Source organism: Branchiostoma belcheri, unplaced genomic scaffold (genome assembly GCF_001625305.1).
Source record: "Branchiostoma belcheri isolate BF01 breed outbred unplaced genomic scaffold, Haploidv18h27 scaffold118, whole genome shotgun sequence".
Classification (NCBI taxonomy): domain Eukaryota; kingdom Metazoa; phylum Chordata; class Leptocardii; order Amphioxiformes; family Branchiostomatidae; genus Branchiostoma; species Branchiostoma belcheri.
This window is the reverse complement of record NW_017802580.1, coordinates 418,074-442,100: the sequence shown is the minus strand read 5'-3', so window position 1 is coordinate 442,100 and position 24,027 is coordinate 418,074. Positions and strand designations below refer to the sequence as shown.

At 42.5% G+C, this 24,027-nt stretch overlaps 2 protein-coding genes across 2 annotated transcripts in view; both read right to left on the bottom strand.

Annotated features, from left to right (window-relative positions):
* Positions 1 to 18,191, bottom strand: part of LOC109462541 (neuronal acetylcholine receptor subunit alpha-9-like) — an 18,760-nt gene extending 569 nt beyond the window's left edge. Inside the window, exons 1-11 of the mRNA XM_019759095.1 lie at positions 18,066 to 18,191; positions 17,214 to 17,427; positions 15,196 to 15,359; positions 14,437 to 14,655; positions 13,529 to 13,741; positions 12,640 to 12,755; positions 12,308 to 12,352; positions 11,695 to 11,804; positions 10,433 to 10,614; positions 8,887 to 9,240; positions 8,542 to 8,674 (exon numbers count right to left, since the gene is read on the bottom strand). Coding sequence (XP_019614654.1) covers positions 8,542 to 8,674; positions 8,887 to 9,240; positions 10,433 to 10,614; positions 11,695 to 11,804; positions 12,308 to 12,352; positions 12,640 to 12,755; positions 13,529 to 13,741; positions 14,437 to 14,655; positions 15,196 to 15,359; positions 17,214 to 17,398 — 1,721 coding nt within the window. The 5' untranslated portion in view covers positions 17,399 to 17,427; positions 18,066 to 18,191. The remainder of the gene's footprint in view (positions 1 to 8,541; positions 8,675 to 8,886; positions 9,241 to 10,432; positions 10,615 to 11,694; positions 11,805 to 12,307; positions 12,353 to 12,639; positions 12,756 to 13,528; positions 13,742 to 14,436; positions 14,656 to 15,195; positions 15,360 to 17,213; positions 17,428 to 18,065) is intronic.
* Positions 17,785 to 20,105, bottom strand: LOC109462510 (bone morphogenetic protein 1-like). The gene is made up of 5 exons (XM_019759062.1): positions 20,006 to 20,105; positions 19,136 to 19,345; positions 18,599 to 18,727; positions 18,066 to 18,191; positions 17,785 to 17,801 (listed from the first exon to the last, which is right to left on the bottom strand). The coding sequence occupies exons 1-5, from the start codon at positions 20,103 to 20,105 to the stop codon at positions 17,785 to 17,787; spliced, it is 582 nt and encodes a 193-aa protein (XP_019614621.1).
* Positions 20,106 to 24,027: the final 3,922 nt, after the last annotated feature.

Genomic DNA, 24,027 nt, shown 5'->3' with positions numbered 1-24,027 from the left:
CCTCTTGCCGCCCCCCCCTCAGAACTCGCGAACGGTATATGGTAGGACCACCAAATTTTCAGAGGATAGTGTACTAGTAAAAATTTATCATAAGTACAATTTTTATGTCGTTGTGACGTAATATGACGTCATTATGACGTCATTAATGTGATTTTATTGGCCAAAACCGTCTAGATAGGTTATTCCCTGAAAACTAAACGGTATACGACATAACTTTACCAAAAGTGTTTATGACAGAATATAAGGGTGTACTAAGTCTTATGTTGCCCATAGCAACACCGGTGACGTCATAAAATGACGTCATGCATATATTACATATCCGCCATCTTGGATCATCAATCTTGAATTTTCAAAAATAGTTTTTTTTCAGGATAAAGCCTAAAATACATTGTAAACAGGCAAAAGACGTTCATATGAACCTTTTTTGTAAAAAGAAATGGGAGTATTGATGACATTTTAAGGAAAATAAGCTGTATTTACCTGATCTAATGATATGGTCCGCCATCTTGGATTTTGGCCAATGACGTCATCAAATTAGCATAAATTATGCATTTTTAATGATAAAATTGACATATAATTATATGAGATGTTATTAATACTAGAAACCATATGTAACTTGACATAAAACCCATAAAATTCTGTTGTTGAAACGGAAATTATTAAATTTAGCAAAAAATGCCTGTCAGAAACCCGTTGCCATGGCAACAAGAAAAATCATAATCCTATTCCACTGATACAGATTTGTTGCCAACAATATTTTAGGAAAAGTCACCAAGTTTGGCGGTTCTAGCGTTAGCCGTTCAGACGCTAGGTGACATCAAAGTTCAGGTAGGAATGGGGTCCCGATATTGGTCGATTTCGCGCGCTCATGCGCGCGCGCGCAAGTGGCCACGCCGTAGCGGCGCTGCGCGCGGGCGCGCATAACGCCCCCCACGAGCGGCGCTGCGCGCAGTTTGTTGGTACGACTATGGATTTTGTTGGTACGCGAAACCTGCCAGATCGGTCCTTGTCTGCGCGCGCGCGTATAGCGCCACGCATTAGCGGCGGTGCGCGCACTTTGCCTTATAAGCCTGGGGAATGTGTTGGCGCGCGCGTAGAGCCTAACCAGGCCTTGGTTGTGCGTGCGCAATTTCTGCCATTTACGATCGGAATTGCGCGCACGCATCTCGTGCTTAGTCAATAGTATTAAACTATTATAGTCAACAACAATGATAGTTCGGGAATAAGATATTACACACTTGCAAGTAAACTGAAGGAGGAAAATGGTCAAACAACTGGTGTATCATTCAGCTCTAGCGTATTTCGTGCTTCCTGGTGTGTGATATATAAAGTTTGACAACAACGTAGCGTTTTTGCTGCAATCAATACTTGGAGCTTCAAATATTGCAGTTTTCATTTATCCCTTTGCACAAATAAAAACAATAATCAACAAATGCAAAACAAAGAAATAAACAGAGTGCAGGAGGAGGAAAGAAGCCTGTAAGACTTGTACAATGTCCTTGAAACTTACGAAACATTAATCCTGAAAGTAACAAATAATAAATAAAAACACCTATTTAGCAAGGTCATAAAAAGGCAGAAAGCTTAAGCATAGCATACTAGAAGAGAAAACAGATGAGAAGCGTAATCAGTTACCTTGCAGCGTGTCTTCGGGGAGCGATGAAGTGGAACATTTCTATCGGAGCTGCACCCACGCGTGACCGAACGTCTAAACCCACGCTGGATAATAACCTTTGGTGACGTCACTAATTAACATACTGACAATAGATGTCAAAGGTCATGCTTTGTTACTAACCAAACAAACACGCGCACTAATACAGATGCGTGTACGTACAACAGCCTCGCTTCCGCGAGAGAAAGTAGTTCGTTCCATGATTTCGGGGGCTGACACGCCGAGTCTGACACGCCATATATGAAAGGTTGTCGCTGGAATCTAATACCATGTGTCTTCCTAATCTAAAGTTATTCATAATACGAGTATCTAAGCTTCATTTACTACTCCTATAAAATTTCTAACCAATGACCTTTCGTTAGTCTTTCAATAACCTCACCCGAAGGGTATTTATTTATTTTATGTATTGGTTTGGCTGGTACAAGACAGCCAGGGCAGCCCAACGAAGGGTATATCACGCCGTTAGGGGCGTTATAACCCCTACCAATACGGTCTGATAAATCCCACCCGAAAATAAGTGCGAATTGCCTTTTTATTTTTAACGTGTTGTTGGTTTTGATCCGACAGGAAATGCATGTGAAAGAGCAGGAGAGCAGAGATTCTATTTACTGTCAGTATATATAACTTATATATAATTACTACCGATTTCGGGGGCGAAATGCAGATACACCCCCCAAACACGCGATGTCATGTCATAATTTGTATTATTTATATATTCCCGGTTTGGCTTTTTTTAATAATCATCTACCCTGGACAGGTCCTAGCTGTGTCGCCTTTAAGGTTCTGTGCGGAATTATGTTTCTCGATCATGAATTCCGAGTTTCAAGTCAATACGCTTTAATGTTCGCCTAGTTTGGGGAAAATAACAAGAAATTTTGTTGCCCCCTAACAGTGGTCAAAATGCCGAAAAATGGGCAAAGATGTCTGTTGCCATGCCGGAACGTGGATCGCCGATCCTATATGAAGACAAGGCTTTAATACTATATTGTTTTGTCGTTTACTTTGATGTGGTGATGTAGTTCATTTTCAAGGCAGAGGAAGCTGTGGTACAAGAAGCTTACAACTTTCTTGTCGACAAACTGGGTGTCATGAATGCCAGAATTGATTTCTCCTTCGTTAATGCCCACCGCATACTAGTATAGCGTATGAAATGGTAATCCGATCATCGTAAAATTCGACTCAATGCCTGAGAGGGAAGTTGTTCTGCGCCGTACCTACCGTCTAGAGCTAAAGTCAGGCGTCGGAATCAGTGAGCACTTACCTGTCGATCCAGGAGAAGAAGCAACAGCTCCAAGAAGCCTTCAAACATGTCAAGGCCAAGGGCGCAAAACCCAGGTTTCGTCTCCAAGGAGAAACCAGGACTCTCTGCGTAGCTGGCAAGTACGAACTTTACAACACTTGATGAAATACTTCAAGTCTTGTCATCAGGGAATGTATTATTTAAGCCCGGTACGTCAGGATACCTTATTCAGTATTTGACCGTACCCGCTTAGTTAACACCGAGACCAATCGTATAGTATATATAGTATATATAGTACATGTATATAATAAAGTATATAATTTGAAATGGGTTTGTTTAATACAGGATGATAAAAGCCCATATTAAGAAAGATGATTTTTTCGATATTAGTCAGGGATGGGAAAGATGGTAACGTTCTTGTAATATATGACAATGACAATATATCTTAAAAAGATAATTTCTATCATTAGATTCATTACTATATAAAGTACAATCTAGCTACTGCAAAGTGGACTTCATCTTCTGTCTTCAAACGTTTTTGATTAGCTTTATAGTTTGTCAGCTTTTCTTTTTGTATCTTGGCATAACGAAAAATATATCAAAACAGTCTCTGCTTGGTCAGTACAAAAGAGTAGCATAGCATCTTTCGCACATCGAACGTGGCCAATCTCATCAACCCTACATTACCATAGGATTAGCTATGGCATAGGCCAATAAAACAACACCAAATCATCTTACCTTAAGTTTTCAAGCCTCTGCGCATACACCTCTAAAGAGGCCGGGTCATCTTCCGCCTCAAGGTAAGTCACAGCGGAGTAGCGTCTTTGCGTTCTCCAACCAGCGACAAAACACCAAAATCTGACGGTGACTTTTCTTCATCATGACGCACAGGTACAGGTTAGTAAGGCGAATGCCATTTTTTTCAACACGACACGAAGTTCATTCAAAGCCCTTGTTAAGCTTTTCGTAAAGAAATCTAAGAACAATCTTGATATTTTTTTCTAAAATGTTTGATATCAATCTCACGGAGCAAGAAACAATATTAAGATTTATCTTAATGTTACTAGTACTTGAAAGTTCTTGTAGTATGTGCAAAAGGTAGATCTTTATCTTATGATCAAAAACATCTCTAAAGGTACAAATTGACAAAAAAATTCAACTAAAATCATTGCATGTAAGTTGCATGACTAACTTGCACAAAGATTCCGTCTTCTTGTCGTGACTCCCCGTACGACCGCACCTACCGTAACCACACATTCACTCATTTTATTTAACCAGGGCAAGTACACCAAGTCGGCATTACTCCTGCCAAGTAGCAGCCTTAGCAATGTTGGCGTTGAGGTTGCAGTTTTTCGTCCTAGTAGATTAACCTCACATGCATGTTGACATAATTACTTCGCTTTGCACGTGCGGCGGATTACTGCATTGCGGGCTTCTGTCCGTCCCCTGATCATGAAATTCCACTTATGGTGGTTTTATTTGGTTTGATCATGGAGGTAGCTACCTCCATGGTTTGATGTTGTAGCAGTCTGAAAAAAGACGGAATCAAAAGCTTTACTAAAATCTACAAAGCATGTATACAGACGCTATGCATCTGTATCAGACCAAGATCGTGGCCCTTTTTCGAAGATTCACTTATCTGTTTCTTGTGACAGTTTATTTGTGCCTGATGTTATGTTGTGTTATTCTATTTATATTTCAGTCCATACCATGGTATGGATGAAATATATTGTGTTCTCTCATGTTTCTTCTTCTTCTCCTCCTCCTCCTGCCAAACAGTCAAAGGGATTCAACTCTGTCATTTTTTAGTCAAATGACCTGAAATTTGGCATGGCGTTTTTTTTTTTAAATTTTTTTTGCTACATGCCTTTTAAAATTTTTTATGAAGGTTTTTTGGGGCATTTTTCGCCAAAAAATGGATTTTTGGATCCTGAGCCCTGGTTTTACAACCAAATGATCTGAAAATCGGTATAAGGGTACCTTGAACATGTGTCTACAGAATAGCAGTCACATATTTGGCATATACCACTTCCAAATGACTCATTTGGGGGACTTTAATGGCTATTTTCAGCAAAAAAAGGGCCAAAAGTGCTATACCCGTTCCATGTTCTATCTACAGAATGTGTTTGTGTAGCGTTAGACTTCATATTAGACTTTTTATACAGTACTACTTTCGTCTACTGCCATGTCACAACTAAATCACCCATTACGGCATGTAATGCTGTGTCAACAAAACTAGACGCAGCAAAAACCAAACATACCTGACTTTGAAAACTTTGAAATGATCTTTATTCTTTATCTGACCGTTCTAGAATGTTCTTTAGAACAGGTAAACAAAGTGTGACGTAATAATGTGATAGGTCCATTTACCTGCATACAACGCTTCATTATCATTTTCTTATATTTCATACATAACTGCTATCATATACAATGTACTTTGTTACCCTTATGCTTTGAATGCCTGTGTTTGTTTTGACATACATCTGTAATGTTCTTTGTTTTGATGACGACACGAACATAAGCTATGAGCTTGAGTATGTCGTATTTTGTCATCAGTTGTAATTAAGAAATAACACTTACCGCAAAGTCGCTTGTCAAGCCGATACGGTCGGGCAATGGATGACGGGATAGCGTCGCAAGTTGACAGTCGCCATCTTGTCAGCTTGTTGTTTTGGTAGAGAGGCTAGGGAAGTTGCAAATCCCTTTGTACAAGCAAGGACGTCTCGTTGAACGTCCTTGGTACAAGCTAGTAATAGTACGCCACCTTATTCTCAAGATGTAATAAAATGTGTCTTTTCAAGGCATGAAGGGAGCCGATAAAGGAATACTTTGGTCCGATATTTTGTACGAAATTATCGGGGGCGAGGCGGCAGTTGCTTCGAATAGTTGACCGACTCACACATATTCTCATCTTTGTGCAGCGCTCCTACTTTAATAAAACATGACGTCGTAAATTTACAAGGACCAGCCATCACACTCTCGCGGACATTCATGCTACATACGTAATACCCGACCGGAGCTTTTACTCTACTCTACATATACTCTTTAAGATAAATCTGTCGCCGACTCTACATTCCGTATTTTCGGTGATTCGGTGAAGTTTCTCAACGAATAGTTCTCCCAGTCCTTTAGGGGAAGGCAAACAATTAACTTACTGACTTTTATAAGACAGTCTTGCCAAATTGCCAGCTTCCTTTCAATCAAACTTTCTGGGTACGGGTATATCCATAGAGGTAGAATTGTATCTCTAAAAAAATACCCGGCGCAAACCTTGTCATGGATAAAATTCACATCAGGCTCCGGCCGCGGCACATTTCTCTGTTTTGACTCCTAAAGGACCGAATGCTAAATATGAAGAATGTGTACAAATAATTTTTCTCTCACTTTGATTTTTAACTTCCTTGATTTCTATCAAGCAACCACAATGGATGACGGGATAGCGTCAAAACCTCACTGTCGCCATTTTGTTATTTTCAACGGTAAAGGGAAGTTATAGCGAGTCGTAAATCCCATTGTAGAAGTTAATATTAGAAGGCCACCTTATTCTGTGCAAGCAATAAAATGTATCTAGAGTATACTTTAAGTAGCTTTTTTGCATATTTTTGCCCAGGTAGGCTAAGTAATAGCCCTTCTAACTCCATGGTTTGAGGCATAAAGGGATCCATTGGTTTTACTACAAAATGGTCGGATCCGGAGGAATATTGTGATCTGAAAAAATGTAGTGTGTTACATGGAGAGACGTTGTTTGACCGTTTCCAAAAATCATATCAAGTTCCTTGATTAACTGTTTTTTTTGTGTGTGTATAAGCAAACTTTGCGGAGTCTCAAGTCATATTCCTTCCGACATGTATCATGTAACGAATTCGAAGCAAGCCTCTTTTCAAATCCAACCGGAAAAACTCAAAATGTCGTGGCGTCGTTGTCATCATCAGTCATGATTACGTCCTTGGCTGTTTGAAACGCACACCCCAACGTTTTAGGCTTGATTGTACAATGTACAAATTCTAAGATTTATTTCGACTGCGACACGGCGCTATCGCCGCATCAACACGGCAAATGTGCCACGAAAAAAAACACCGCATTGAATGACGGGATACTGCTACCCACGCTACGTCCGCCATCTTTGTTTCCTCCTCTGAACGCTATTGTGCTTCGTCAGCTGTTGCAAATTTCCATGTAATCTTCGTCCTTAACATTGAAATGAACAGTTTATTGTTGCATTAGTTACGATAATTTTCGTGTGCTAGTCGGAGTTTCTGAAAATTATGTATGAAGGTAACAACGAAGAGATTCTTTGTGATATCGACGAGTTTCATGACGATCACGAGCGTCTGACGTCTAATCTGTACGCTACTTGATTGAAGTTTTCCATTGATCAAACTTTATTTTTGTCTACTTTTTGTGATGTAAACGTATGTACAGGCTGATGATTGTGCATGTATGTATTCGTGGCTTGTTTTGTACGTAGCAAACGCAGCAGTGTTGGAGTAGAGTAGAGTAGAGTTGGAGCGGAGAGCACATGATAGCTAACATATCGCAGCTTTCTTCCAGTTATTACTGTGAAAAGAAAAACAAAACACGTAAACGAAAAAAATATTACAAGTAAACTTACAGATCTAAATAAAGTTCACTGTTACTAATGGGTAAACATGACCCGTGTTTGTATTCTTTGTGTCGTTATTTGTGTTCGATGCCCTGTCCACCCCCAGCCCCATAGTTTCAAGTCCGAGAGTTTGAGCCGGAAAGGCCGGGTAATTGAAAAAATGCGCTGGCAAATTGGCTTTTCAAAAAAAGCGACATCTACTGTATACTGTGGATACGTAAGATAAACATCATACAAAATTAAAGATATCAGGATAAACAAAATCAAAGGCACCAGAACACGTACGAATACGCCAGACAATTCCTGCGCGCAATTCCGATCGTAAATGGCAGAAATTGCGCACGCACAACCAAGGCCTGGTTAGGCTCTACGCGCGCGCCAACACATTCCCCAGGCTTACCAGGCAAAGTGCGCGCACCGCCGCTAGTGCGTGGCGCTATACGCGCGCGCGCAGACAAGGACCGATCTGGCAGGTTTCGCGTACCAACAAAATCCATAGTCGTACCAACAAACTGCGCGCAGCGCCGCTCGTGGGGGGCGTTATGCGCGCCCGCGCGCAGCGCCGCTACGGCGTGGCCACTTGCGCGCGCGCGCATGAGCGCGCGAAATCGACCAATATCGGGTCCCAATTCTTAGCTCCAAAGTTGGCGCGGGCACTTTTTAGCCCCCCCCCCCCGGTATAGATAGGGTTAATGTCCGAGACACAAAAAAATGTTATTACAACATCCTCTCAACAGGGACGGGGAGCACCACAAATTTCTGCTTTAAATAATGATCCACTGCTTAACGAGTCATGGGTTTTATCTGCATGGCGTGACCTCACGCAAGCATTAAATTTACAAAGACTGGAGATGGACAGTAAAGCATTTAGGTAAGCACCATTTTTTTGTGTAGAAAATTACAGTTCATATCTGTTTCAGAGTGACATCTAACAACACAATCTTTCAGGCTTACTTAAAGATAGCACACATGTGGAGACTTCATATCAACAGAATTCGAAGGTCAGAATTCGAAGGTTTGTCGTACCTTGCCATATGCTTCAGGAAGAATGTCCGGGCCCATTTCGGAAGGGGTCCCTTCTTGTCGTGTATGATGAGGATAAAGACAGTCCACAGCATGAAGAGTGCCATCAGACCCATGCACACAATGATAAGCATAGCTGAAATAGATAAGAAGCATAATTAAAGGCTAAGTTTCCAATAAAAATGTAAGGTTAAAGACATAAAGCCTGACCGGTTCCAAAATTCAACAAATATACCACGGAGTTTGCAACACTGGCTGTTGTCTAGACAACATTATTATTGCGAAAAAATCGTATTATGTAGCCATAACCATTTATTGAGTTGTGAAAGACTTGGGAAAACAGCTTACCGATAAATGGGAGGGTACTTGACACAGGTAGGAAGCCAGTAACGACGACTAGCGACACCACCATGGACAGCAGCACGGTGACGCCGAATCCAATCCTGTCGCCTTTATCAATGGGCATGATGAATGTGATGATCATGAGGACGATCAGGATGAGACAGGGAGAGATGGTTGTGGAGTAGTGATAGGTGGGATCTCGCTTGAGTGTTATCGTCAGGCAGGCCTCGTTGTTTGAAGATGAAGCTGTTGTTTTTCCAGTCCACTCCCCCGTGACAATGTCGGCATCGGGATTTAGGCAGGTCAGGAAGTTCTTGTTTTTGACCTTGGTGTCATGGTGAGTAGTTTGATTTGCACATCCTTAAAGCAAGAAACAATTTAACAGGTCAACTGTTTTTAAATTATACGTATTAAATGTATGCGGTTAGCTGGTAACATGCAGGTTGTACTGTACAGCGTTGTTCCAACTTAAAAATATGCACCCCATCTCCCTAAAAAATGGTAATTTTCGAATGATGGCTATGTAAACATAAATACGTACATCTTATTTGTAAATTGGGAATTATGGGGTACCAAATGTTGCCATACTTTAGTTAGAGCGTTTATCTGTGGTAAAAATGTGGTTTGAACTGTAATTTCACACACAAAAACAGACGCGCCTAAATTTTCGACTGTTCAACTTTAGTTTTTGTCAAGGAATGAGATATCTACCGCTTCTAAACCGTTACGTTATTGGAATCTTGATATTGAATGGATTGGAGAAAAGCGCTCAGGGTGATTTGTAGTGAATCACAAAATCCTGACTGTAGAATTTTCACCATGGCATACCGGCGCATGTGTCTATTCTTGTTTGAAAGGTGTGCTCTTTAACGTACGTGGGATGTGGCTCTCCCTATAACGGGACCTCCATTTAACGTCCTTTAAGGTATGTCATTTATGTACAAAAGAGATTTAAAAAGGCCGGAGAACTGTGCCCTGAGGAACTCCAGACGTAATGCTTAGGTCACATTTCCAAACCGGGGCCCGGCCGGACAGTCATTTGGAACGAAAAATATGGTACAAAAGACAACAAAGCACAAAAAGGTTGAAAAGTATCAACAATGGAACTGTTTACATATATTCTTGATGAAAATTGTTTATTTTTCGTTAATTAAAACAGCCCGGCCGGGCTCCGGCTTGGAAATGTGACCCAAGCATAACAGGGAGCAACTTTGAGTGGCAACCCTCCACCACCACACGCTGACGACGGTTAGTTAAATATGAATTAAACCAAGCAAGAAGATTTCCACCAAAGCCAAACGTTTGTAGCTTGTGGGTCAAGAGGGTGTGAGAAACAGAATCAAATGCTTTGGCAAAGTCGAGAAATAACATGTCTACTTGCCTCCCTCTGTTTATTAGGACCCTAATTGTAGGGGACGTCATCGCAAGGGACTCAACCAACGTTCCGTTTTTAATGCGTGCTCGCGAGATTTCGGCAGGGCGAAATTCTACGAGTTTTATCTGGAAAGCGAAGTATTTTTGTGTTGGAAATAAGACTTCAAAGTTGCCATACCAATTGTGTAGTCTTCTCCAACAGTCCAGCAAATTGCGCATGTCATGTTGTCCTGCGGGAAGAGGAAAGGGTCCAGGGTACAGGTAGTGGTGGCCAATGCTGCTATAGGCCAGGTCACCGTACCGTCGTTATCTATTCTTACCTCTGTGTTAGGGAAATCTCCGCTGTACCTTGTGTCAGCACTGGAAAAATAGAATTGAGTTCAAAAATACTTTAGAAAAGCATAACTTGATTCCTGTAACAATTATGTTATTAAAGTTATGACTAATGCTTAATACTATTATTATGGCTAATACATGCTCTACATATTTACACAATACCTTTGTTAATTAGATACAGTTAGAACAGGTCATCTCGAGTAAACCTATGTATTAGAAAAGGCTGTAATTTCGTCAACAAATGTTTAAAGATTTAACAGCAAAGACATGAACATAATATCTCCGTTATGTATTTGTAGCTAACGTACTGCATTTAGCTACAAACGGGCATGAATATGCAATCAACTTTATTGGCGTTGTTGTCGTTATTGTCATTGTCAATTTCTCGGAGATACATGTAAAAGAATACAGAAATAAATAAATCAGCAGTGAATCGACTGCAACTGGTTAGAACGGATGGCTTGTATCCATGCATGATTTTTGTCTAGGAAGACCACTTTTTCTCGGTTCCCTGGGTGGTCATCATTTTAAAATGGTTTAAATGTATTTTAACCGTCAGATTTAGGATTCGTCCTCATTGAAATGTGCAAAATGCTGTCACCACTATTATTGACTAGATATGAGCAAACGCGGATCTAGCTGGGACATAATTGCTTTTATTCTTCTTTCCCACCACACTTACTATGTTTCAAAATGTACATTGCATCACATCACATCACATCAGGTAGATTGGTTGATAAGAGTATAGCCAATTTTGGGGAGTTCTGTACCCTACGTTACCGCTAAAGTAATACGGCTGTAGTCGTGAAGTTTACTTATGGCCACATATAAGACAATAAATTGCCGTTTTGATGACATTTTACAAGTATTCTGGGTTTCTAAGGGAAAAAGACAAAGGGCAATTTACTGAAATTTGAAGTCACCCTTGCCGAACATAATGTTTTAGCAATGACTCTACCTGGTATAAGAGAGTTACTCTTTTTAAATGTCCGTACTTATGCTAAAGCTAAACCGGTAGCTCTTTACGGAGAAAAAAGCCAAAGTGCAATGTTGTAACAATAACCTCCGTTCCAGTATTCTATACATTTTAATAACAAGCCTTACTTTCTCTCCAGTGTCAATGTTGGTTGCCACACCAGTTCATCACTGACGAAGACGTGGTCAAAATCACCGTACCTCTCAGGATCCCATGTCAATCGATCGTCTTTCCAGGTCTGTAAAATACAAACACAAGAAAGCATGTATTGTAATACATACATACATAAATACATACATACATTCTGTTATTTGTAAACATATTAGGATATATTTTGATGCCTCGTAACTTTTTTTAATTTAAATTTAACGAAAGTAAAGAGGAGAAAACTATTTTTGAAGTTTGAAATATCCAATTTCTCGTTTATACTGTCATTTATGTCATACCTGGGCCGCAATTACGTACGATACGTGTGTTTCAGACAGGACCGTTTTTATATGTGTCCAATCTAACAGTAAAAAGTCCGCTTTTTCACAAATATAAACAGATTTCGGGACAGTACATCATTTCAATGGCAAAAAAACTAATTACTATTTCTCTCTCTCTCTCTCTCTCTCTCTCTCTCTCTCTCTCTCTCTCTCTATATATATATATATATATATATATATATATATATATATATATACATATATTTGTATACATACATGCATATATATTAGGAGAACGCAAGTAAGAACTTACCCATTCAGCCTTGTAGGATGTTACTATTTGTTCAGCTTTTTCATCCTACAAGAGAAAAAGATAGAAGAGACGCCATTACCCTCGTCCGCTTTGCGAACTCGGTCGTTCATTCGGTGGTTATAGGAACCGACCATGAATATACACCTCAAGGCGGGTTATTAACCCTTTATTGTAGGTTTAGTAACCGGGCTAATATTCGAAGACGATAAAAGGCTATCAACATTTCAAACCTCTGCACAGTAATATATATGGTTGTGAAAAAAACTATGTTGAATCGTCCTAACAACAAGCTGAAAATAATATCGGATTTGGAAGCCACGTCTGGTACTTACCAAGTTGATGATGTTAACGACATATGCTTTAATATACAGACTAGTTGTTGGAGCAACCTCCACGTTGTAGACAGTCTCGCTAAGAAGATCCTTTTGGAGCTTGTATTTGTGGTCGACTGCAACAGATTAAAATGCTGTTAGATTAACTGTCCAAACAGGTATTTACTCCAAGCTTGTATGAGGAAATTTATACTACTGAGGCATTTCGCAATCTGATCAGGAGTAAAGGATATATTTGTAACTACGAAGAATATCCCTGAGCCACATTCGTCACAGTGGTACGATTTTGAGGTAGTTGAATTTTTAAGCAGACTGAGACAGAAACAACCTGACAACAAGCAGTCCTGACATGCCACCGATCTTGTGCCCTTGGGAAAGGCACTTTACACGACTTTCCTCACTTAGCTCAGGTATAAATGAGTATTATTCTGTAATGTATTTGTCCCCTGTGTTGGTGGCGGCATTAATATAAGTTGACAAAACTTAAGTGTGCCGTCACCACGTCTGATGATTACATGTTGGAATAAAAACAACAACCGGTGATGATCGATGAAGAGAGCATTTCGTAACGAAATAGGGAAGAGGTGGGAGGACAATATAGGGAGTGGACAGGCCTGCCCCTTTTCAGCACCCATGCGCTGGTACACGGCAAACATGGCAGAGAGAGAGAGGGATGGTGGGAGGCAGTCGTGCCTGGCCATTAGGCGCCCCCACACCCACGCCCTCCCCCGGTCAACGGATCGGTAAGCAGTAAAGCACGGTTCTTGATAGTCCCTGTGCGTCCAATACCGCAGATTTGCCCTGTTACCGTTCGGGATACGTGTACACTATCCAAAACCGTGTCCGAGCATGGTTCTGGATAAAGCAAAATTAATGAAACAACACACACCTTCACATTTAGGTTTCTTTGTTGCCCAGTTGACTTCTCCCGTTGATTCGTTGACTTGAACACACCGTGCTGTATTGGGGGGACTCCCCTTCGGGAACTTGAATCCCGTGTCACAGGTGTACGTGATTCTATCATTAGGCCAGTAGAACTTCAGGACGGGGTACCTCTGTCCAAACAAGGGTTTGCCCGGATCTTTGCACCCTTTAATCGAAGCTAATGGCATATGGTGAAAAAGAAAAGCAAACGTGTAAGATGCTACTAAAGGGTAGTTTCTATATATACTAGCCAGAAATCTGGTATGTATTTGGAAATGAAGTCCTGATTTGATAGGATTACGTTCAATAAAATTCACTTTCATTTCCAAATGCTACAAGTATTGAATTTCTGACAGTTATCATTATGAAATTATAACAGCTTTCTATTAATCATGCAAATTAGCTCTTCCATTACATAATCAATATCTGCTAATGTTCCTCTCGCTTTCATAACTCATGTCATGTGTTTCATGGACCTATTATCGAACGTGACATTTATAGGATTTCCTAATTATCGTTGCAAATTAGACACTACGTTGCTTAATTGTCATCAAATGGTGTCAAGCATCGCTTTAGCTACCAGCATACTTGTTTCCCGGTTTTTTAGTTATCCTCCCTCGAAGATTTTTCAAGAAACACTCGTGCATTTCCAGAACAAGCAGCTTGGAGATTCAAACTAATGTCATTTCTTCCCGAGCAGAAAAGCTATTTACCCTCAAACCCTCGACACCTATAAACCTACGTAGTTTCATGACAATTAACCCAACGTTTCATGAGTTACACGCACACACACGCACACGCACACACACACACATACGCACGCACACACACACACACACACACATACAAATAGGTAATAACTTGACAACGTACTGTCGCAGGGAAGGATGTCACAGTACTCAAATCCACCGGATGTATAGCACCATGGTCTTTTATCAAAGGTGGGGTTTCGACATTTGTTATCGACTAGATTCGCCCATGGGTACCATTCGGGGTTGGAGTCCACGTCCCAGCGTGTGCAGTCGCCCTCCCCTCTCGGATCTCTGTACTCATTCCCTATGTAATTTACACCGTTTCCATCGAAGCATTCCACTATAAGTAAAAATAAAATATTATTAATCATGACTATGAAATTGATTAGCTCTATAGCACAACGATTGCAACGTATACAATATAAGGCACGTCGTTAAATAGTACTATAAACTACTTTAATGTTTACACTACAGTGAACAGAAACTAGATATTTTATGAAGAACATTATTGCATGACAATTGGACATACGTTGCACAACAACCATTGGATATAGTTGAAATGTATAAAATAAAACTTAAATCGTAACTAGAAAGGCCGACATTTTCTCGAAAGCAAATACAGCAAATTTAGTCCATCCCCACCCCGACACCATATAACTAACCTGTACAAAAGTACAACATCCAAAATAACTTTCCAATTTGACCAATTAGAAAAAAAAATCACAATTAAAAAAAGTTAGTCAAAAATTCACTAGTCCATCGGTCCGAAAACATTTTACAAAAATATTTTGTGTAATCACCCCTTTATAAGAGAATGAGTTTCCGCAACAAAATTTTAAAAATATAGTCCAAGATTAGCATAACTGACAAACAAACTCACCACCACCCGCAGTCGTTGAAGGCCTGACATTGTTGCAGTTGTTATAGTGGAAAATATCGCAGAAATTGTACGCGAAAGAATCTGACCAGGATTCCTCCGCGTCACACGAGTTTTCCACCTCATAGCACCAAGACCGACAGGGCAGCTGTTGCCTGGGAGTCGGACTGAAAGGGATGGGGACAGGTGATGATTGCTACACTGAAACGCCCCTGTCACACATTCATAACATGCCCCCAAAAACCAACCGAACAAGGTTGGCTAAAGCCTCGGTCACAACTCGCCGTGCGTGTTTTTTGTCCGTACGTTTTTGTCGTGGCTACGTCTGCTACGTTTTTTCTGCAAACGTAGGGTGGCCGGCCGAGGGAGTACGTCACTCGCAAGGTGTACGTACGTGGTCACGACACGCCTGACCGTCAGCGGTTGCGTGCATCGTACGTTGCACAAGTGGTAAGTGAGTTGTACGTGCTTACAACGTACGATCTCTGTGCGATTGCCACGTTGCCGCGTACAGGCCGTACCTACACGTGCGGCGTACGCACGGTTTCCTTACTCACTCGCACGTTGTAAGTGCGTGCACCTCCTGTTAACTTCATCATCACTAGCCGCCCTGGTGTCTTCCGCGGCCCGTTTCTTTGGATCTTGTCTGGTAGACTTCTTCTGAGCCTTCCTGGGCATCTTGGAGACGAGTTGGCAGTCGCCCGTCAAGTCGTCTTTATATACTGTAGAAATCAGGTGCGTTGCACGTGCGTTGCACGTGCGGAGCACCTAGTATGGTGCACGTGTGTTCTGCGTGGTCATTGAGCAGGTCAACTGGGAAGTGAGGAGTAAGCACGGATGACGCAAGCACCGTGCGTGGCACTCACGTGCTTCGTGCGCTGTCCGTACAGCAATTGCACGTGAGAATAGTGAAGTTAGACTCACGGAGTCCGTACGTTGCACGCTCATAGGCTGTACGGGGCACGCGCGTCGCTCGTACTCGCACGCACGGGTGGTAAATCCGCAGACCGCACGTAGAAAAAGTATTACATGCACTTAAGGTTCTACGGCGTGTCTGCGTGCTCCCAAATCCGTAGGATTCCGTACGGAGGTGGTACTCACCACGCACGGATGCCGTACGTTTGCCCACGTTTTTGCACGTAGACAGCACGTAGAAGCACGTACGGCGAGTTGTGACCGTCGCTTAAAGCGACGGTCACAACCCGCCGTACGTGCTTCTGCGTGCTGTCTGCGTGTAAAAACGTCGGCAATCGTAGGCCATGCGTGGTGAGTACCACCTCCGTACGGAATCCTACGGATTTGGGAGCACGCAGACACGCCGTAGAACTTTTAGTGCATGTAAAACTTTTCCTACGTGCGGTCTGCGGATTCACCACCCGTGCGTGCGAGTACGACCGACGCGCGTGCCCCGTACGTGCCGTGCGGAAGAAGCACGTGTGAGTACGGCCTCCTTACGACAAAGTTGCAATCGCACAGAGATCGTACGTTGTAAGCACGTACAACTCACCATTTGCGCAACGTCCGATGCACGCAACGGCTCACGGCCAGACTTGGCGTGCAGACCACACTCTTACACTTTGCGCAACCGTGCGAGTGACGTGCGAGTGACGTGTGTCGACGCCTCTCCTTCCCCACGTTTTCAGAAAAAACGTAGCAGACGAAGCCTCCAAAAAAAAAACGTACGGACAAAAAGCACGCACGGCGGGTTGTGACCGTCGCTTAAAGTTCGGGAGCAGTCTGACAAGATTTAGGCCTCAAAATTTTCCTATACGGATAGAATCGAATTTTAGTCAAATTTGACCGCCAACTAATTATAAAATATGGCCCGATCTATTCCCGATCTCCGGCCAAAACCAGTTCTGTGCCCTATTAATGTGTGAGGCTAAGGATCAGGCACGGTTCAATGTAGATTTGCCCAATACAACTGCATACAACTTGCATGCCTAGTATCAGTATCATATTGGTTTATTAAATGCAGATGTGTGTTAGCAATAACTAAACAAAAATTAGGAACAATGTACCTTGAAATGCAGCGTGGCAGAATTGTTGCACACACGAATTCTCTAATACTGGGGTGACATTGCGTATTCGCAAGATTCCTGTAGGCATCGAACAATTTTGAGTTCATGATGTCATCTACCGTTGTGTGGGCGGAGTTGAGAGGGTTTGGGAGTGTCATTTTGTTGTACTCAAGGTCCCTGCACATCCTCAAAGACGCTGGGATATCTTGACAAGCTGGATGAGAAAACAAAAACATATCATCTTTCTTGAAAAATTTCATCAGGTTTTTGAATGATGGATCGATAAGAAAATGATTTCCTCACAACCACAAAAGCCAACGTTTTGCTGGCCGTACGTAATCTTCGTCAAGGCAGTTGCCGTCTGTCATCTTCTTAGGGTTAATTTCCCAGATGAAAAAATTTCCCTATCGACGAAATGTTTGTTTATGACTATGTTTAACATTGTTAGCAGTAACATCCGGCATTTAGTGTATAGTGAACCAGTCATATAATAATTGCTCTGATGAAGATGGGGCTACCAATAAAGAACAAATCACAGTCCTCTTCCGCTGATGTATGTTATTCCTTATATTCAAGGAAAGATCTTTGCTAAAAGAAGCAGAGAAAGGCAACGTCTCATTCAATACCTTGCCTAAAATGCTCCAATGAGAAATTATAAGACATACATACAAACTTATAGAAGGAGTTTCGTTTTCGACCATAAATGTCAAAATGACTCATATGTATATACGCCTGGGGTCAGTTTTGACCCCATACTATACATAGACGCGTAGATTTAGACAAACAGCCGCGCCAAAAAACAGACAAAATTGTTTTTTTTTTTAAATCAACGTAAGCTAATCTAGTACCTACCACACTTGTTTGCATCCTCATCATCGCCGCCTCGGCAGTCTCTGTTTCCGTCACACCTTTTCCAAGCTTTTATGCAGGTCACACCGTCAGCACATAGGTACTCGCCGATGTCACATGTAGAGAACACTGCCAACCAAAATACAAAAACGTCGGTGTCGATTCTTTTATAATATTTGATTTACAAAACATTTGAGCATTTGATAGTTTAATGTCGGAATGACATGAACCTTGATTGTATAAAAAAGAAAGAAAAACATGTTCTTTGATGTTTGACGAAATCAGCACAAGAACTAGATCAGAGTTGATTAAAAGTAACTGTTCAATTTCACACGTCGTCTATCTCAACTAAATACTGCTTTAGATTAAATCATTGCATTGTTGTTTATGTGATTACAACAGACACTATAATGCGAGACACGGTGAAGGTCCCGGATGTTGTGTAGGACTATAGTGCGAGACTCAGTGAAAGTCCCGGATGTTGTGTAGAACTGTAGTGCGAGAATAGGGAGGCTAGTTTAAATTTGTTGGCGTACCTTTATCTACGGCTGCGTAGTTGGCCTGAAATCCTTTCCTGGTTACTGATTCGTCGGACTTAAATCGAACGGTCATAGAGCTGCTTGCTGACGTCACAGGCCCCGGGGTGTTTGGTCCATCAAACTTTCCTGTACAATGTACGTAGTAAAATAAAAAATAACAGCGATGCTACGTACTATGATTTTCTTACTTAATATGATAATTGTGTTAACGGTGCACCGTGGTAGTGCGCGATAGAAAATTGACGAAAGTGCTTTGGGGGTCCAAGTTTGAAGTAACATTTCTCATTAACTGCCACGAAATATCATTAAACATTAACATGGCTAAAGAGTGTAAGGAATGATGAGTTTGGTGTTAAAATTGATTTTGGCTCCGAACCTTACTACCGGGTATCCTTGCGCGCCAAGTGTAATCCGCCCGTTTGACCTAGATTTCGCTCTTCACCTTCGTTAGGGTGGATTTGCAAACCCTCGTGATGTTGGGAGGTTGGAAATACCAATTTTTTAAACTGTAGCTTCAAGAAATTGTTTTCTCACCTATTTCGTATGCTTCATCAGTTGTGTTTCCATCATACACCCACAGGAAGTCATACCCAGGCTCAAGGCTAAAATCCGTGAAGGTCAGCCTGGCGACTTTGGGCGGAGTGACAGAGATCCCGTACCGGCAGTCCTTGCCGTTAGGGTAGTTGTTTGGGTAGTTTGGGCTGGTGAACGTACCATTGTCACCGGTCAGACGCTCGTCGCAAGCTAAAGATATAAAAGAAGTGGACAACAGATCGCAATTTTTTGTTTTTGATTTAAACATATAAAAAGCAGAATACAGAGTGGTTAGCAAACAAGCAAACAGCTTTAAATCTATAAGTTATATTAACGTCACAACTGTACATGAAATACTAATAATTTACAAAATGGGCAAAGAATATCAAAATAGGAACGTCCGATATTTAGGAAAAATCTGTCTAAATTAGTTACGAAATCATAATTAGTTTCAGATAAGAGATTTCAGAAGAGAGTAGAGGTGATCTTAGAACGCTGTTAGTTGTCTCAATTTAGAAATTTGATACGTTTTAGACGAAGTTTTAACTCTATGTAGACTAGGCTTTTTTGGGGATTCGTGGGGGCTGGGGGGGGGGCTGTAGGAGCCTCATAACCACCTTGGTGTGACCCGTCCTGTTATCCCGTAGTGTCCTTCTACCTCAGGGTATGAATCCATTGACAGAACACCAAGCCAGAACTCTCAAATCTGCAGGTTTATTCCTCAGTCGCCCACAAGAAGTTCTTCTTCTGTGAGGCTCTCTTGTCTACTCTCTTTTTTGCCCATGCGTGTTCTGTCTATATGTTAGTGATCATAACTATCAACACATGCTACACTTGGCAGAAGTACAAAAATAATAATAAAATACTCACGAGCGTTGTATTGGGTGGTGTAAGATATGGTCGCTTGTGATGATACGCTTTGGAACAGTAGACCGTAGGAAACCACACCAAACGCCGCAAATGCCCACATGGTCTATACTAGTTATGGATGGTAAAAGGCATCTTAATATTTTAAAATGAGATTTAAGTCGTCGGCTCTAACAACAATAAAAACATACACACTTGAAGTAATACTGTTTTTTTTTGTAAAATACTTAGTAAAAAAAAACAACGAGTGTAAATGATTTGCATATGAATCCATGCAAGATGGCTGCTATTTGATTTTCTGCTGCTGAATCTTCTGAGAATCTGCTGAAAATCCTGATCAAACTGAACCATCCGCCTCTACAAGTTTCACGGTTACGAAGATAAGTGCCTACTGACGGACTGCAGAAACTTTTTGTCGTGTTTTGTTTGTTTTTAACGTGATTTGAGAAGGGGAAAAATCGTCCACCATGCCAAGATGCGAGGACTGTCGGGGTGTGGGTGGACAGAACTGTCAGGGTGATTTGATACTGTGTCGGAGGTGTGTAGACCGTAGGCGCCTTCCCTCTGCCAACAAGGAACCTGCGACCTTCACTAGACCAAAGGATGTAGCTGGAAGTTCCCCCAACCCGATCCAAGGTAGCTGTCATCAGGAGGTAAACAGTGCTGCCGTCCCCGCCATTGAAGATGAGGTTGGAAAGAATGTCAGCGGTGAGTGTGACGACAGGCGCCACGGTGAGAACGATCAAATTGAATGTGAACGATGTCTTAAGTGGATGTGTGCACCATGTATGAAGATGCCTAAAGCAATGCTTAATGCGCTCATTAAGTACCGATCTCTACACTGGTATTGTCCTACCTGCGAGCCATTAGCTGTCGATGGAGCACGATCCGAAGCTGTTAATTGCACAAGTGATGAAGTGAGAGAGAAACGTCACGATGAAGTGATGATAGCATCAATTGCAGAAAAGACAGCCTCAGCCATAGCCGTCAGCATCGAAAGCAAAGTGAAAGACTTAAAGTTGACTAGTGCCAGTAACAGCTTGCAGTCCCAGGGTCAAGGGCAAAGGCAATCTTATGCAGACGTCACGAGGAATCTCAGCCGCTTCACAGGCACCATCAACAAGATTGTAGCAGGTACTTCTAACCCTCAGTCGTCCTCGTGCACTCCTCAAGATTCCAGGGAGGTGGTCCAGTTGGTGGACGAGTACATTGAGCGGGAGAAGAGGCGCAAGAACCTCGTAGTTTTCAACGTGCCAGAGGACTTGAAGGACGATGCGACTGACAGCATGTTGAGTGATAAGAAACTCTTTACAGACATCACCAAAGAGGAGTTTAACCTCATCCCTAAGGTACAAGCAGCCTACAGATTGGGACGAAAGACCTCTGACAAGCCAAGACCGCTCTTAATCAGAATGGACAATGACGACACTTCTAGCCGCGCTCAGATCCTCAGAAGAGCGAAAGACTTAAGAAACAGTACCCGCTGGAGTAGAGTGTACATCGTGCCCGATATGACACCAAATGAGAGGGAAGCGGACAGAAAGCTGCGACAGGAGCTCAAATCAAGAAGAGAAGCGGGAGAGGCAAACCTGGTCATCAGGCGTGGGCGTATTGTGTGCACGCAGACACCTCGCGAACTCCAGCCGCGGGGCGGCCGCGATGACCATTCCCAAGCCTGACTTGATACGTACAACCACCCATCATGTAGAAACAGGAAAGAGAAAGGCAAATTGAACATTATGTACACAAACATAGACCAACTACCAAACAAGAGGGATGATCTCATGTTAGCCATAACAACAGAAGAGCCTGATGTGATCATACTTACGGAAGCAATCCCTAAGGCTCAGAGACTACCTCTTGGGGCAGCCAGAATCACCATCCCAGGATTCACGGCGCACACGAACTTCAACCCTGATCTAGTCTTAACCAATGAAGACGGAATGGTGGAAAATATTGAATACTTACCAGGCATTGGACAAAGTGATCATATCCGGCTGCAGTTCAAAGTCAAGGTCTATGCTGAGAGAAATGGCAACACAAAACCTAGGCCCAATCTATACCGAGGTGACTATGCCAGCATGGCCGCAGACTTGTCCGGCATTGATTGGGACACCAGGCTGAAAAACAAGTCCTTCGACGAGGCGTACAGTGACTTCATTGATGTTCTGCAAGCCAGTATTGACTCACACGTTCCCCTGTCGAATGAGAAGACATCCAAGAAGAACTTGTATACGACCCAAGAAGTTAAGAGACTCAGTAAGAAGAAGCGGGCAAATTGGGACCGTTACACTATCACTGGCGATGAGGTGGATTATGCCCGGTATACCGCTACTCGAAATGACCTCAGAAAGCTCACCAGGAGACTCCGATATGAGTTTGAGTCCAACCTTGCTCGGGACATAAAGCAGAACCCAAAGTCATTTTGGAAATACGTTAACTCTCGGCTAAAGACGAAAACTACAATCGGAGACCTGAAGATGGCGGACGGCACCATGACGAGTAGCAAGAAAGAGAAAGCAGACACCTTGAACCAGTACTTTTTGCAGTGTGTTTACAGAGGAAGATACAGAACACATGCCTCAAATGGAAACCAAGTACTTTGGACCCCCGCTGGAAGACATCCTGATTACGCCAGAAATTATCTTGAAAAAACTGAAAAAGCTTAAGAAGGGGAAGTCACCTGGACCAGATGCGTTGCACCCCAAGATTCTTACTGAGGTCGCGGAAGCCGTAGCCAAGCCGCTCGCGATCATCTTCCGTAAGTCGCTGGATGAAGGCCACCTGGCAGAACAATGGAAAATTGCCCATATAACTGCCATACACAAGAAGGGACCGAAAACCGAACCTGGAAACTACCGTCCCATTAGTCTTACGTCTGTCATTGTGAAACTCCTCGAATCTGTTCTTAAGGACGCGCTTGTGGACCACATGATGCTGAACGACCTCTTCTGCGACCAGCAGCATGGCTTTGTGCCCGGCAGATCATGTACAACACAGCTAATTACCACATTAGACCTGTGGACCCAAGCAGTAGAGGCCGGGGAACCCCTAGATGCCATATACCTGGATTTTAGAAAGGCGTTCGATTCGGTGCCCCATGCACGCCTGATGCACAAACTGAGCCAGTACGGTATCGGCGGCAAGTTACACGGCTGGATCCAGGCATTCTTAACGGACAGAAAACAGCGAGTATGCATTGATGGTGAAATGTCAGACTGGGCCAAGGTAACAAGTGGAATTCCCCAGGGATCTGTACTCGGTCCGTTTCTTTTCGTTGTCTTTATCAACGACATGCCCGGGACTATTACCAGTGCCTGTCACCTCTTTGCGGATGATGCCAAAGTGTTTCGTCGAGTAAACTCTCCAGTCGAAGTTGCCACCCTGCAAGCAGACATTAACAACCTGGCAGCTTGGTCCAAAGACTGGCAGCTCAGCTTTAACATCGAAAAGTGTAAACGCATGCATATTGGGCATGGTAATCCTTGCCAAGAATATGAAATCCAAGGCTCCACGTTGGAAGAAACCAGCGAGGAGCGGGACCTGGGAGTAATCGTTGACAGGAAACTGAAATTCCATGCGCATTGCACCGCCGCTGCTAACAAGGCATTCAGAATTCTGGGACTCGTCAAGAAGAGCTTTCAACGACTTGACAAGACAACCGTACCCCTGTTGTACAAAACTATGGTTCGGCCCATTATAGAGTATGGTAATGTGATATGGGGTCCATACTCTATAGGTGACCAGGAGCTACTGAATAGAGTACAGCACAAGGCGACGCGACTTGTACCTGGGTTCAGAGAAATCAGCTACGAGGACAGATTACGTCGTCTGCAACTTCCTACTCTTGAGCACCGCCGCAAAAGAGGTGACGTGATACAAGTCTTCAAGTTCGTCAAGGGTTTCGACCGTGTCGACCCAGGCCGGCTGTTCAACTTAAACGTAGATGGACGTACCAGAGGCCATCCATACAAAATCGCCAAACCACAAGCGAAGAAGTTAACTAGATCAAACTCTTTTAGTGT

Bases quoted from the DNA above. Each gene is read 5' to 3' on its own strand.
- LOC109462510 (XM_019759062.1), bottom strand. From the start codon at position 20,105: ATGTGGGCATTTGCGGCGTTTGGTGTGGTTTCCTACGGTCTACTGTTC. The intron at 19,346-20,005 runs GTGAGTATTTTA...TTATATCTTTAG, and splicing joins CACCACCCAATACAACGCTC to CTTGCGACGAGCGTCTGACC. The intron at 18,728-19,135 runs GTGAGAAAACAA...TACATTGTACAG, and splicing joins TGATGAAGCATACGAAATAG to GAAAGTTTGATGGACCAAAC.